Genomic DNA, 17,060 nt, shown 5'->3' on the forward strand with positions numbered 1-17,060 from the left:
GACATATTATCAGGAGGGACCAGTCCCTGGAGAAGGACATCATGCTTAGTAAAGTGGAGGGTCAGCGAAAAAGAGGAAGACCCCCAATGAGCTGGATTGTCACAGTGCCAGCAGTAATGGGCTCCGGTGTAACAATTGTAAAGATAGCATAGGACTGGACAGTGTTTTGTTCTGTTGTGCATAGGGTCACTGTGAGTCAGAGCTGACTTGATGGCATCTAACAACAACAACATTTCAGAGGTCGGTCGTTGTTGGAAGTCTGGAGGCTCAGTTGAAACCTGTCCACCATGGGTGACCTTGATGGTATTTAAAATACCCATAGCATAGCTTCCAGCATCACCCCAACACACAAGCCACCATATTACAACAAACTGATAAACTAGTCGTGATCCGTGCTTTGAAGACATGAGGCAGGGAGGGGCACAGGCTCCAAGAATTGACAACATTATCAATTGAGGTGTTTCAACAAATGAATGCAATGCTAAAAATGTTCACTAGTATATGCCAAGAATTTTGCAAGACAGCTACTTGGTCAACCAACTGGAAGAGATCCATACTTGTGCCCAATTTCAAAGAAAGACAAACGAACAGAATGTAGAAGTTATCTAACAATATCAGTAATACCGCATATAAGTACATTTTTCCTGAAGATAATTCAAAAGATGCAGTTGCACATTAATAAGGAACTTCCAGAAATTCAAGTCAGATTCAGAAGAGGGTATGAAACAAAGGGTGTCAGATAGATTTTGACTGAAAGCAGAGAATACCACAAAGGTGTTTACTTGTGTTTTATTGACTATGCCAAAGCATTCAACTGTGTGGACCAAACAAATAATGGATAACAGTGTAAAGAATGGAAACTCCAGAACACTTAATTGTGCTCATGCAGAATCTGTACACAGACCAAGATGTAGGCTTTCAAACCAAATAAGGGAAATAATGCATGTTAAGATCAGAAAAGGTGGGCTGATGCAATGAAATGCAGACGGATCTCTTGTGATACAATAGTGAATAATTGTTATCAGGACTGATTGTGAGGGTTGGAAATGTAAAGGTAGACGTTTTATAGCAAGGAGGGGAGTGATTAACTTTTCAGTCTAGGAGCGGAGGTCCCTAGGACCATCAAGGGAGAAGAGCAGAGAGCGGGACCCTACCCAGAGAAGTAGTGATGCCTGAAATGGAGCCAGAGATGATGACGTAGAGCGATGGAGCAGCTGGAGACTTTAGATCCAGAGAGGGAGAGCGACTGTGTGCTGAAGACCTGGGGGGCATGGGGGGGGGGGGGCATGGAGGGGATTGTAACCATGGCAATGATAAGATATACAATAGAATGAATGTAAAACCAATGTTCTCCCATGTAAACTATCACATAATTCACAATAAAACATTAAAAAAAAAAAAAGATCAGAAAAGGTGTACATGAGGGTTATATCCTTTCAATATACTCTTGTTTGAAAGTCACCTTTTAATGTTCTGTCTTAAAGACGTCCCTTTTTCCCCAGTGTCCCAATGTTACAGACAGTCGGAGGCTAAATTTCAGCTCTAACCTTTGTCCCTGGGTCTGGTAGCTCACATGGGTAACAACTGTCTCAATTGGCCAAGGGACATTTCTTTCCCCAAACAAACCAACCTCCTGTCACATCCCCCACTTTGTACTTTCCCTGATTATGTGTTGGCAGCTGCTGCCAGGTTCTACCTGGACCTGACTTCATTTCTCAAGTCAAATGTTTGGCTGCCCTATCCCCTGCAATACAGAGTCATGCCAGCTAGACATACACCCCTTCCGGAGTCCCTGGCAGTTAAGGCAGGAGCCCCACAGCTGTTGAGACCCTGAGTCCCAGATTCGCAGCTCTTTTCTGGGACTGTATCACTCAAGGAGCAATGACTTCACTACTCCTGGTCTTCCTGTTCCTGGGGCTGGCCACAGTGACCACTACCAGAGCTGACAGTCAGTGTCCAGCATGTGAGGGGCATACCTTGGACCTGAGGAGCCAACGGGAGCTGCTTCTTGACCTTGCTAAGAAAAGCATCTTGGACAAGTTGCACCTCAGCCAGCGCCCAACTCTGACCCGACCCGTGTCCAGAGCTGCTCTGAGGACGGCACTGCAGTGCCTCCATGGGCCCCTACAGGGGGCACTTCCAGAGGCTAACAGGGCACAGGAATATGAGATCATCAGCTTTGCTGAGACAGGTGGGTTCCTGGTTTTCAATCTTCCCCAAAACCTGACCTCTCAAGGGAAGGAAAAATTTACTCATCAACCTAACCTCCAACTATCTCCCCTATTCCCTGCTTCCCACAGACTGTAATCTCCTAACCCCAGGCTCCCTCCCACTCCCCAGGCTCTCCTTAGTAGCCAGATCAATGGTTAGATAGAAAATTAGTTAATTTTCATTCTTCTGAGAATACCTGGCTCTTGTCTCTGCAGGCTCCATAAACTTGCAGATTGTGGTTGAGCCCATCTACTTCCTGGGCCTTGGACCTAGGGACCCAACTGTAGCTGAGTAGTTCATCCTTTCTCTGGTCCTAGAGTTCAGCCTCTCCCCACTCTGACATTACCCTACCCCACCCAACTCCTCAGATGCCTCATTTGGATAAAAGGGGGGAAAGTAAAACACTGCGATTACAATACCTCTCCACTTTGCCTTGATATCTCAAGTTACCATATCTGAGCAGGCTCAAAAAAGTGAATAGAAGATAGATGAATAAGAGAAAGTTACTTCCATAGAAGGGACAGGAGTTGGAGAGATTGGCAATTGCAGAAAAAACAACAACACAGGAATTCAAAGACAGAACCTAGAAACCAAACACCTTGACATTTCTGGCCTCTTAGCTTTTTGCACCAGAGTCCTGGTGTGGCACTGTAAGATAAGCTCTTGACCACAAAGTCAGTTTGAACTGTAACGTTGGCAGTTCAAATCCACCAACCACTCTTTGGAAACTCTATACAGGGTTGCTGTCAATTGGAACCAACTTGATGACACTTAACAACAACAACAAGCTTTTTGCAGGAGTCCTGGCGTGGTGCTATAGGATAAACACTGGACTGCAAGGTCAGTTTGAACTGCAAGGTCGGTTTGTGGATCAAATCCACCAGCCGCTCCTCGAAAACCCTATGAAGGGTCCCTATGAGTTGGAACCAACTCACTAACTCTATAGCACTTAGCAACAACAAGCTTTCTGCAAGTTCTTTCATAGGCCTGGAAGACCTTTACCATTCCTGACCCTTTTTCCCTGGTCAGTACCTATTCCCTTCCCTCTTAAGATCTAGCATCCTTAAAAAACCCACCCAGACCTGAGGAGGGGGTACTCCCTCTGTAGTGACCCCCATACTAGGAACCACCTTGCAGATATAGAATTGTCTGTTTTATGATATCTGAGTTTATACAGAATGTCAGTCCCTGGAGGTAAGAAACTGTCTTCTATTCCTCTGGTAATCAACTGAGGCCAGTTAGTGTGTAAGAGAAAACTAACACTTATACAATGCTTAGGAGCCCTGGTGGCACAAAAGTTAAGCACTTGACTGCTAACTGAAAAATCAGCGGTTTGAACCCACCAGCCACTCTGAGGGAGAAAAGATCTAGAGATCTGCTCCCATGAAGATTGCTGTTGTTAAATGCCCCATAGTGACCCTATATAGGGTTTCCAAGGAACAACTGGTGAGCTTGAACCACTGATCTTACAGTTCAAACCAACATTGTAGTCTAGTGCATTAACCCACAGTGCCACACCAGGACTCCCACATAAAGATTACAGCCTAGGAGATCCTGTGGTGTAATTCTACTCTGTCCTAGTGTCATTGTGAGTCAGAATCAATCAACCTGAAGGCATAAAACACAAGGTTTATTGTGTTCTAAATCCTTACAAATACTAACTCCTTTAGATTCTCACCATAACTCAACAAAGCAATTATTCTTGTTTTCCCCATTTTTTTGTTGTTGTTAAGTGCCATCAAGTCAGTTCCAACTCATAATGACCCTGTATAGGGTTTGCAAGGAGCAGCTGATGGGTTTAAACATCCGACCTTTTAGACTTTGCTGTTAGCAGTCCAGGGCCTACCCTACAGTGCCACACCAAGACTGAGGAGATGATACTGAAGCACACAGAGGTTGAGTAACTTGCCCAAAGTTACATGGCTGGCAAATGGTGGAGTCAGGCAACCCAGCTCTGTAATCCTTGACCTTGACCACTACACCACTATGTTTTTGGTGAATATAGTTATTGTTAAGTGCCGTGGAGTGGTTCTGACTCATAATGACCCTGTATAGGGTTTCTGATGAGTGGCTGGTGGATTTGAACTGCCAACCTCGTGGTTCAAACCCACATTACAGTTGAGTGTTTATCCCATAGTTGTTGTTGTTAAGTGCCATTGAGTTGGTTCTGACTCATAATGACCTTCTATAGGGTTTCCAAGGAGCTACTGGTGAACTTGAACTGCCAACCTTGCTGTCCAACACACTGACCCACAGCTCCACTCCTGGACTCCTAATACACACACACACACACACACATCTTATAGTAGATGCTCAATAAACATTGGTTCTGCTGAATAATCAAACCACAATAATCAATTGACTGTAGGTCAACTTAACCATAGTCTAGAGTCCACAGTGGTAACTGAATCTCTAATTAGTTCAAATTTCTATGCCAAAGCATACTTTTCCTTATAAGAACACAAACTCTAGAACTAAATTGGGCTCAAATCCTGATCAGCTAGTTGCTAAGTAGCTCTGTGATCATTTGTAAAATGGGGATGTAAAGTACATTCCCAGTCAATGACCCTCGTGTTCAGAAACCACCCATCTGCCAGTGGAGGCTTAAGTGTTGCTATGATGCTGAACAGATTTCAGTGGAACTTCTATGGCAGATTAGCAAGAAAAGCCTGGTGATCTACTGCCAAGAAACAATTGATAAGAACCCTATAGATCGCAAAAGCCTGACAGTGGGGATGGCACAGGATGGGACAGCGTTTCATTCTGTTGTGTGTGAGGTCTCCATGAGTCAGAGGCTGACTACAAGAACAAAATGGGAATAATGGAAAGATAGTTGAGAGGATTAATTTATCTAGTACAAAGAGCTTAGAACAATTTTTGCACAGATACTGATATTGGTGTGGAACTGTAGGATAAGCACTGGACTGCTAACCACAAGGCCAGTGGTTCAAACCCACCACCACTCTTTGGAAACCCTATACTGACTCAATGGCACCTTAACAACAACAACAACAACATGAGTTTGAACAGACTCAAAGGCACTTAACAACAACAATTGGCAGATATATTTGTTTGTTTGATTTTAATTTCTAAGGATGGAGGGAGCAGAAAATTGAAAGAAGACTCAGCTCCTGCCCAGGAAGGGTTTAGTACTGCTGCTGGGAATACATTAGTTAGAATATAACACATAATGAAATATATGCTGTATAAGGATACAAAAGCATATTGGGCCAGGAGTAACTCACTAGGACCTGGTGAGATTGGGAAATCTTCCGTAAGAAGGTAGCAAACGGGCTTGTGTTGTGAATAAATTTGACTTCAATGGGTAGAGAATGGTAAAAAAAATCATGCTATACTGAGGGGAAAACCTGAGTTTAGAGGTGAAGGAGCAGACTGCATTTAGAGTGGAAAAGTAGTTTGAGAAAGATTAAGATAAGATGGACAGATGGCCATGAACTCTGAATCCCTTGACCACTAAATCCTGATGTGATTTTTTTCCACCTTTCTATCCCCAGTTCTTAGCCTGGTACATTGTGATAATAATGATGGTTACCACCGATTGAGTCTACCTGCCTCACCTCATTTAATAAAATCACTCCATAAGGTAGAATTTATTATTCCCATTTTACGATTGCAGAAACTGAGACTCAAAGAAGGTAATTTACACGGCCAAGGTCTTATAACTTGCAAGTGGCAGGGTCCAATCACGGTCATGGTTTCAGTCTGGTATATACTTTCCACATAGTTGCTGATGAGTGAATAGAACATTCAGGACAGAGGGAGCCTGATCTGAGACAAGTCAAAAAGGAAGTTTGGAGGTGAGAATGACTGATGCCTGGATTCCGCCTTTTACATTTAAATATTTTAGCTGGAAGTTTTCTTTCCAATTTAAGCTATCAACTACACCATAGTGTGAAAGAAAGATCTGAGAATTGTTTTGCTGGAAATAGGAAGAGAGAGCCTGAGGCTCTGGGAAAACTAGAATAGGATGGAAATCAAAGGACCAGGGATGCTGGGAGCTGTGAATTGGACACCCTGTACCTCTCATTTTGCCTAGGGTTAGTTCAAATAGATTAGGTTTCTGCCTGGAAGAAGCATCCAAAAATGTCAATCACAGCCCAGCCTCCTAAGAGGCTATCTCTGTCGACAGCTTTTATTTTCATTATCTTTTGCTAAGTAACAAACTACCCTCAAAGAGTAGTGGTGGTAGTGGTTATGTGCTGTGGAGACTCATAGCGACCCTGTAAATCTTTACAGGAGCAGAAAGCCTCATCTTTCTCCTGCACAACAGCTGGCAGTTTCGAACTGCTGGCCTTGAGGTTAGCAGCCCCACCGACTCTTAACCACTATGCTACCAGAGCTCCTTCCCCCAAGAGTAGTGATGTAAAACAGCAATTATTTATTGCTTACCATTAGTGTGTGGTTTGACTTGCTTAATCTGGGCAATTCTACTCCAGATGGTACAGCTGAGGTCACTCAAGTGGCTACAATCAGCCAGGAGCTAGGCTGAACTGGAACATCTAAGGTGGACTCTCATCCTCAAGGCCCTCTTCCTATGAGGCCTTTTATTATTCAGTAGTCTAGCCAAGGTTTGTTTAAAGATGTTGGGGTTTCCAAGAAGACAAGTCTCAATGTGCAAATGATCATCAAGCTTCTGCTTACATTTGCTAGCTAATACCCCATAGACAAGGACTCCTGGTGTGGTGCTACAGGATTACCACTGGACTGCAATCCACAAGGTCAGCAGTCCAAACGCACCAGGTGCTCTTTGGAATGCTGCACAGGGTCGCTATGAGTCTGAACTGACTCTATGGCACTTAACAACAATCCAATAGACAAAGCAAGTCATATGGCCAAATTGGGAATCAATATAAAGTGGCAGAATCAAATTGAGAATCAATATAAAGTGGGCTTAAGCATGGTAACAATTGTGAGGTTAGCCCAGGACCAGGCAGTGTTTTATTCTGTTGTGCATAGGGTCGCTATGAGTTGGTACCGACTTGATGGCACCTAACAATAACAACAATGAGAGAGAACTACACAAAGATGTAAAAATCAAAAGGTATTGTTCTTTGGGAGCCACTAAAGGAGCTCTGGTAGCGTAATGGTTACAAATTGGGCTGCAAACCTCAAGGTCAGCAGTTCGAAACTACCAGCGGTTCCACAGGAGAAAGATAAGGCTTTCTGCTCCGGTAAAGATTTACATCCTCGGAAACCCTGTACTGGGTCTCTGTGAGTCGATTCCACGGCACTTAACAACAAAAAATGTAGCAATTTAATTAGAATCCTGGTGTGGCGCTGTAGGTTAATGCGCCAGACCGCAAAGCCATTTGAACTGCAAGGTCGGTGGTTCAAGCTCACCAGCTGCTCCTCGGAAACCCTATACGGGGTCGCTATGGGTGAAAACCGACTCGATGGCACTTAACAACAACAATGTAGCAATCCGTGTTCCAGGTATGGTGTTGTATGATAAGTACTGGACTGCTAACCAGAGTGTCTGTGGTTCTTACCCACTAGCCACTCTGGGAAAACCTATACAGGGTCGCTATGAGTCAGAACCGACTCAACAGCACTTCCAGCAACAACCATGTAACAATTTACTACAGTCTGTCCTCTAACCTCTAATACTTCATTGTTGTTGCTGTTGTCCATTGCTTATTCTACAGCACTACACCTGGATTCCCCATACTTCTTTGTTGTTGCTATTGTCGTGCTTATCCTACAACGCTACATCTGAGCTCCCAATACTTTATTGTTGTTGCTGTTGTCCAATGTTAATCCTACAGCGCTACACTTGGAGTCCTAATACTTCATTGTTGTTGTTGATGTTGTTAAATTCCATTAAGTCAGTTTTGACTCATAGCAACCCTATATATGGTTTCCGAGGAGCAGCTGGTGAGCTTGAACCACCGACCTTGTGGTTCGAAATCCAGTGCTGATCCTACAGCACCACACCAGGACCCCATAATACTTCATAGCCCCTAATAATAACAATCCCTCCAACATGCAAAATATACTCACCCCTTTTCAAGACACCTCGCCCCCACCCCCATTTTTATCCCAATATGGCATCAGGATCAAAGTCTCTTGTGAATCAGGAGCATGCATAGTTGAGACTCCTCTAGTACATTTCTTCAGGTGTAAGAACCTTCAGTGGTATGCTGTAACTGGCTCATACCAGCTCAGGAGGGTCAGTCATGCACATCTCTTCCCAACTCCTCATTAAGTGACATCACATTAGTAATTTAAAATCAGACATAGGGGGAATATTTATACAACAGAAATTGGCAAACAGTATAAATCAGAGCTTTTTTTTTTCCTTTCTGAAGAATAGTTTAAATATTTACTAGCATACCAATGCCTATGACCTAAAAATACAAATTATCTTCCTCCCACACATTTAACATACAATGTTGAAATAGACAAGATAACCATGACAGACACTCCTGTTCAAAACAGGGTGGGTGGGGAGAAGTGGGAGATACAGAGCCATCATTGGTCCATAGCAATTCTGATGATAGCTGGCCAGGTACATGTCTTGATCCCAAATCCCAAATTCCCTTGGTTAGGGTCTGGTTCTGCTCACTGGCAGGATTGTCCCATTGCTCACCACTGCTTCCTTTGATTCCAGACCCACCCTCTCAACCCTTGGCTCTGCCTTCTGAGATGTTCTTCCTTTTCAGTAGGAAATGGCTTGTGTTTGCGGCTGAGTCGTTTTCTCAGGCTGCTTCCTGCCCAAAGAAGTTGGGGGCCCAGAGACTTCTTTTCATTTTGAATTGCCTCTGCCCTTTTCAGTCCACACTGGTGTTGCTTTCACTATTAAAATTCTCAGTGAACCTTCTAAATAATAAAATGGTAGTCTCCTTAGTTAGACAAAAGGTACCCCTTCTAATAAGACAGATGCTTCTCTGCTTCAAGCTACAAGTCAGAGTTTTTGAAACAATAAGAGTCTTAAAAGTCCCTTTATCTAGTTGAGTGGGTCTACAAAGTATCACTTTAAGTTTTAGATCTTTGCAAAGGTTTACAACTGACCCTTTATTTGTTTTGCTCTTTGCCCTGACACCATTTCTTTCTTTGTAAACTTTTGCCAGATGGAAAGACAAAGAATGAAAAGGATTTTCTTTTTTCCATCTAGCAAGTCCTAGGTTAGAAACATTTTCTCTAAATTCTGCTTGAAAATTGAACAGTTCCTTTTTTAGTTCATCTCTCTCCTGAAATACTTTATCATAGGCAGCTAAAATAAACCAATTAACACTTTTAGCATTCTGCCTGGAAATATCTTCAACTAAATTCACAACTTTGTTAGAGATATCTTTTCTATCTTCCAAGTTACTCCAGGCGACAGCCAATATATATCACAGGTTCCCCTTTCTCCAGCTTCTAACAGCCATTTCCTCACTGTGTTCCAGTCTCCAAGAACAGTCTCCTCACTCTTCTGACCTCTACTTAACAGCCTGTCCCAAAGTCACCAAAGCCAATGCCACGTGTTTTAGTTTTTTATAGCAGCACTTTGCTTATTATTTTATTTCATTTTCTCTGCATGGGGAATGTGTGTTATTTAAAAATATATAAATTGTATGGTATTTTAGGTGAAAGTTTACACAACAAAGCAGGGTTTCTAATTTTAAAATTTTTTAAATAAATTGTTCCATGATATTGGTTACAATTCACAAAATGTTAGCATTTTCATTGTTTCTATTCTGTTTGTTTGGTTTCCATTGATCTAACTTCCTGTCCTGCCTTGCCTTCTCATCTTTGCTTTCAGGTAAATGTTGACCATTTGGTCTCATATAGTTAATTTTTTGGAGTCCTGGTGTGGTGCTGTAGGATAAGCATTGGACTGCTAATCATAAAGTTAGTGGTTCAATCCATCAGCTGATCGTCCAAAACCTGTACAGAGTTTCTATGGATCAGAACCAATTCCACAGAACTTAACAACAGTTGATTGCTTAAGAGAGAACATTATTCACAGATGATATTGTTTATTGTATAAGCCAATCTACTACTTGGCTGAAAGGTGACCTCTGGGAATGGTTTAAAATTCCAAATTCAAAGGATATTTGAGGGAGATCGTTTTGGGAGTTCCTCTTGTTTCTATTGGTCCAGTAAGCAAGTCTGGCCTTTTTTTAGGAATTTGAATTTTGTTCTACATTTTACTCTCGTTCTATCTGCGGTCAGTAGTGGTACCAAGGCACCATCTAATTCTTCTGGTCTCAGACTAGATGAGGCTGTGTCCATATGGTCTATTAGTTCTGTGGACTTGTTTCTTCTTTGAGTCTTCAGTTTCCTTCATTCTCTTTCACTCCAGACTAGTAGAGACCAATAGTTGTATCTGAGATGGCTAGTCACAAACTTTCAAGACCCCAGATGCTATTCACTAAGCTAGAATGTAGAACTCTGTTATGCCAATTGTCTAAGTTGTCCCACAAGATTATAAATAAGTCTTTTAACGCAGTAAGCCAGTCCTGTGAGGTATTTGGATATGTCTGGAAAGTCTCTGTAACTCTCCTATTTGCTTTATATGAATATATATATGAATATATATGTAACACACAAACATTGGTAATATACATATGCTTACTGATACATCTATACATGTGTATACATGTACTCATTCATATATACCTTATGTTTATATATATACACTATATAGCTAGTGCTGCTATAACAGAAATACTACAAGTGGATGCCTTTAACAAACAAATTTATTCTCTCACAGTTTAGGAAGTTAAAGGTTCAAATTCAGAGTACCAGCTCTGGAGGAAATCTTTCTCTCTTTGTCAGCTCTGAAGAAAAGTCCTTATCTCCTTCCAGCCTCTGTAGGCCCAATATCCTTGGAGAGCTCCATGCGTCTTGGCATCATTCTTCCTCTGGATCTAGATGCTTCATAGAACTACGGGTCTAAAGGAGGCATGCCATTCCCAACTCTTCTTTATTTGTTGTAGTAGGTCCTTATAATAAAACCCTCTGAATTCCACTTGCTTTTTTAGTGGCGCTGCAGAATAGTGCACTGGACCGCACCGTCAGTTTGAATGGCAAGGGCAGTGGCTCAAACCCACCAGCCGTTCCTCAGGAACCCTGTACAGGGTCGCTATGGGTTGGAACAGAATCGATGGCACTTAATAAAAACAAATATCTCAAAAGAGATACAACCAAATCCTGTAGATTGTATCTGTTCTCATTAACATCATAGAGATGAGGATTTACAATGTATCTGATAATTACATCAGATCACATCATGGGGAGTGAGTGATTACATCATTACATAATGGCCACGTTATATTATTACATAACTGCAAAACTACTAAGAATCATGGCCCAACCGTGTTGACAACTATTTTGTGGAACAAAATTCAATTCACGATACCTTGTTGTTGTTAGGTGTCATCAAGTTGGTACCGATTCATAGTGACCCTATGCACAACAGAACTAAACACTGCCCGGTCCTGGGCTAACCTCACAGTCATTGCTACGCTTGAGCCCATTGATGCTACCATTGTGCCAATTCATCTCATTGAGAGTCTTCCTCTTTTTCTTCGACCCTGAACTTTGCCAAACATAATATCCTTCTCCTGTGACTGGTCCCTCCTGACAACATGTCCGAAGTATGAAGGACAAAGTCTGGCCATCCTGGCTTCCAAGGAGCACTATGTCTGTATTTCTTCCAACACTGATCTATTTGTTATTTTGGCAGTCCATGGGACTTTCAATATTCTCCTCCAACACCATAACTCAAATGAATGATACCTTGCTGTACATATATATGCACACATACTTTGCTTATGTTGTTACTGTCAAGTGGGATCCTTTATAGCCACATTTATTTATTGGTTGTTATTACCATTGTTGCAAAATTACATACAGCATTTACCCAAATTGTCACTTATTTTTGTATACTTCTTAGTGTCTTCATTTGCTCTGATAAGTTGTGAGCATTCACCCATATTGAGTAGAGTCTTCCTCATCACCAAAAAAGTGTCTACTATCTAGAAAGTGGTTCCTCCTTTTTACTCTTCCCATTCCTGATATTCATCAAAACACATTGCTTTCTGTGTGCATACCTATTCTATCCTTTTTATACAAGTGAGACCATACAATACTTGTAGTTGTCCTTCTATGATTGCCTTATTTCTTTCAGCATAATGTACTCTACATTAATCTATATTATAAAATGCTTCATAGACTCAATATTTTTTAACAGTTATGTAGTATTCCACTGAATGTATGTACCACAATGTATTTATCCATTCATCCATTGGTGGACACTTAGGTTGTTTCTACCTTTTTTGCTATGTAAATAATGCTGCAATAAGCATAGGTGTCTGTATGTCTATTTGTGTCTCTTATATCACTAGGATAGATACCTGGGAATGGAATTACAGATATTTCTATTTGTAGTGTTTTGAGAAAGTGCCATATTGTTTTCCATAGTGATTTTGCCATTTTACAATCCCACCAGCAGTATATAAGCATTCTCTCTATACCCTTGCAAGCAGCACTTTACTTCTGAGACTAAATTCCATTTCAGTTATCTATTGATAAATAAAGGCACCCTGGTGACTCAGTGGCTCAAGTATTCACTGCTAGCTGAAGAATTGACGGTTCAAAAATATCAGCTGCTTCATAGAAGAAAGATGTGATAGTCTGCTTCTACAAAGATTTACAACCTTGGAAACCCTGTGAGGCAGTTCTGCTCTGTCCTATAGGATTAGTATGAATCAGAATTGACTTGAAAAGTAGGTTTTGAGTTTTATTGATAAATATCAAATCACTCCATAACACAGAGGCTTAAAACATTAAGTATATTATGTCTCAAGATTTGTAATTTGACCAGACTTCTGGAAAGTTCTTCTGCTCCATATGGTGAATTTAAGGTCATTCATACAACTACTTAAAGCTAGGAGCTTAGATGGGACTGGAACATCTAAAATGAGCTTTCATCCTCTAGAATCTCCACATGACCTCTTCTTTCGGTAGTTAAGCCTAAGTTTCTAAGAAGACAAAGCCGCAATGTGTAAGTACTTATCAAGCATTTAGTTGTACCGTGATTGCTTAGGTCCCTTGGGCCAAATCAAGTCACATGGCCAAGCCCAGATGTGATGTAGGAAGGAATTGCACAAGGCATGACTATTGGGAGGCATTGTTCTTTGGTGGTGTCAGCAGTGTAGTAGTTTACCACAGCTCTTGCTGCTCATGTCTCTGCCTGTTATGACACGACCAGAGTGATTTAAAGGGCTCTAACTGTAGAATAAGGAGCTCTGGTAGCGTAGTGGTTACGAATTGGGCTGCAAACCGCAAGGACAGTAGTTCGAAACTACCAGCTGTTCCGTGGGAGAAAGATGAGGATTTCTGCTCCCATAAAGATTTACAGCCTTGGAAACCCTGTACAGGGTCGCTATGAGTCAGAACCAACTCCTCCACGGCACATAACAACAACAACAACTGTAGAATGCTTAGTGACCTAACAAATAAAGACTAGTAGGGTCAATCAGGCTCTTTTCCAAGAATTTGAAATTGGGACACTGTGAGATCAGCTCACTTAGCTAAGAGGAGTTGAATAAAAGGTCCTGCGACTCAGGAGCTGGGGTCACTATTTTGAGACTTAAGGAAGCTGACAAGGTAGAAACAGAACCAGGAAGAGAGAAGAATAGAGCAGATTTATACAAAGAGATAGAAATGAAAACCATGTTGGTCCTGAGAGCTGTTGAACCCACTGCCAAATCAAACCCACTGCCAGTGCCTTCGTTCCAATTCATAGGCACTCTACACAGGATTTCCAAGACTGCAAATCTTTATGGGAGCAGACAGCCGTATCTTTTCCCTGTGGACTGGCTGGTGAGTTGCAACTGCCCACCCTGCAATTAGCAAAGAGTTGTTAAAAGTAGCTTTATTCCTAACTTTCCAATTCACACACAGCCGACTTGAACTTTTTCCTTCCTGTTCTTTACCTATGAGAGTGTTTGCTGCATCTCCACTATAAAGCACTCTATACTTAAAAAATAAAAATATGGGCATTAAGGTCAAGTAATAATGGGCATTTAACTACTTGCTTAAAGAGTTTAAACTTTATTCATCAGTAAGGTTTTTGAAACCATGAATTTTGTGATCCTGCCAAGTTTTTGAGAAATAACTTTGGTGTCAGTGCAAAGAATTAAAGAAGCGAAAGACCATTCATTCAAGAAACACTTATTGAGTATCTAACATGTAGCAGATACTAGGGACACAATGGCGAACCATATATATATATAAAGATTATATAAACCATATATTATAAACCATATATAAAGATTCTACCTACATATATATATATATATATGGGTCGGAACCGACTCGACGGCACTTAACAACAACAACAACATATGTAGGTAGAATCTTTACCTTCATGGAGTTTACATTGCAGCTCAAGGGGAGGGAAGGATACAAGCACACAACTTAACAAAGAACCAGGTGTGATGAGGGGTTATCAAGACAGTTAAGCATATGTTATAATAATTAATACAAGTAAATTAATAATTAATACAAGGAGTCCTGGTGTGGCACTGTAAGATCAGCATTAGACTACTAACCATAAGGTCAGCAGTTCAAGCCCATCAGCTGTTCCTTATACAAGACCAACTTGATGGCACTTAACTACAACAACAGCAACAATTTAATAATACATATTAGAGAGATGAAGGTAAAGTGGAAGACTACTTTAGATAGGGTGACCAGGAAAGCCTCTCTGAGGAGGAGACATGCCAAAAAGATCTTGGTTAGGAAGGATAGTCCAGTGCAAGCACAATGAGGTGGATACATACTTTGTGAGGTCCAGAAACAAAAAAAGACAATTGTTGTTGTTCTTGTTAACTACCATTGAGTTGGTTCCGATCCTGTATAGGTTTTCCAAGGAGTGGCTGGTAGCCTGAGCTGCCAACCTTGAGGCTCAAACTGACCTTGTGGTTCAGCTCATTAACAAACAGCCCACACTAGATTCCTATATACATATATGTTCTTACTAAGTACCATCAAATCAGTTCCAATTCATAGTGACCCTGTATAGGGTTTCTGAGGTGCAACTGGTAGATTTGAACCACTGACCTTGTGGTTCAAACCAACCTTGTAGTGTTTATCCTATAGCACCATACAAGGACTCCGAAAAAGGCAGTAGAGATATAGTGATTAAAGGGCAGACTGCCTAATCATGTAAGTTGATTATGTAAGTCATTCTAAGGAACTTAGATTTTATCCAAAATAATAGGAAAACTTTGGAAGGCCTTAAGCAGAGGAGGTTAAGCTGATCAGATTTATGTAATAAAAAGATCACACTGGCTGATATGTGGAGAATGGTTGAGGGGCAAGAATGGACTAATTAGGAAGCTATTGTTATATTCAAGAAAAAGATGATTATGGACTGAATTAATGTTTAGTATAGAGTCCTGGTGTGGCGCTACGGATTAATACGCTGTACTGCAAGATTAGTAGTTCAAACTCACCAGCCACTCCTTGGAAATCCTATACAAGGTCACTATGACAGAACCGATTCAACAGTCCTTAGCAACAACAACAAATGTATAGTGTAGTAGAGGAGGTGGGGGAAAGTGGAATGATACCATGAATTGGAGGTAGGTCTTGCAGATAATTTCAAAGTTGAGAATGAGAAAAATCAAGCTTTTGACTTGAGCAATGAATTTATAGGGAAGGAGGAAACTGGAGATAGGCTTGTATTGTTGTTATTAAGTGTTATTGATTCGGTTCTGAATCATAGCAACCATGACTAGGATTTCTAAGGTTTTAAATCTTTGCGGAAGCAGAAAGCCACATCTTTCTCCTGCGGAGTGGCTGGTGGGCTCAAACAGCCAACCTAGTGGTTTTCAGTCCAGTGCTTATCCTATGAAGTCACCATACTCCCATGAAAAAAAAAAAAAATCTTTCAAATTTCTAAATGGCGTTTCTAACATTCTAGAAACATAATAGCTTAGATCAATCTACTTCATTTATAAGTATACTTAGTCATTGAGAAGTACTTAATTACAAATTAATATAATTCTGAAATCTAAACAAATATCCTGACAATATGAAACATTAAATATAATTGCTGCTCAGAAGACAATTTGCATTACTGTCTTCATAATGTTGTTAAGTGCCCTTGAGTAAGTTCTAACTTATAGCGACCCTGTATAGGGTTTCTGAGCAGCAACTGGTAAGTTTGAACTGCCAACTTTGTGATTAAAACTGACCTTGAGGTCGAGAGCTTATCCTACAGTGCTACATTAGAACTCTGACTTCATGATACACTATTATTAAGACAGGCTTGGATTTGAGGGGATAAATCTTGATTCTTTGAATGTGTTAAGTTAAAGGCATCATCATTTATCCAAATGGGATGTGAAACAGGCAGCTGAACCTACAGGCAGCTGACTCAGGGAAAGGACAGTACCAGAGAGATGTATTTAGGAGTCATCAAGAGATAGAAAGATTTTGAAGCCATGGAAATCAATGAAATCATTGTATGAAAGAATTTGGATAGAAAAGAGAAGAAAGTTCATGACTTCCAAAATTTAGAGGTCAGGTAAAGAAAGAGGAGCTGTCAGCAAAGACCAAGAGGGAAAGACCAGTATCATGAAAGCCAAGAGAAGGAAATATTGCCAAGTGAAATTGGTTAACTGTGCTAAACACTTATTAAAGATCAAGTAAGATGAATATTGTTGTTGTTGATGCTAGGTGCCATCGAATCGACCCTATGCACAACACAACAAAACATTGCCACGACAACCTCACAATTTTTGTTACACCTGAACCATTACTGCTGTCACTGTGCCAATCCACCTCATTGGGGGTCTTCCTCTTTTTCCATGACCCTCCACTTTACC

The 17,060-nt window shown here is 41.0% G+C and overlaps 1 protein-coding gene across 1 annotated transcript in view; it reads left to right on the forward strand.

Annotated features, from left to right (window-relative positions):
• The first annotated feature begins 1,881 nt into the window (after positions 1 to 1,881).
• The window catches only part of INHBC (inhibin, beta C), a 23,087-nt gene continuing 7,908 nt past the window's right edge, over positions 1,882 to 17,060 (forward strand). Inside the window, exon 1 of the mRNA XM_006859599.1 lies at positions 1,882 to 2,191. Coding sequence (XP_006859661.1) covers positions 1,882 to 2,191 — 310 coding nt within the window. The remainder of the gene's footprint in view (positions 2,192 to 17,060) is intronic.

The sequence above is a fragment of the Chrysochloris asiatica genome, unplaced genomic scaffold (genome assembly GCF_000296735.1).
Source record: "Chrysochloris asiatica unplaced genomic scaffold, ChrAsi1.0 scaffold00033, whole genome shotgun sequence".
Classification (NCBI taxonomy): Eukaryota; Metazoa; Chordata; class Mammalia; order Afrosoricida; family Chrysochloridae; genus Chrysochloris; species Chrysochloris asiatica.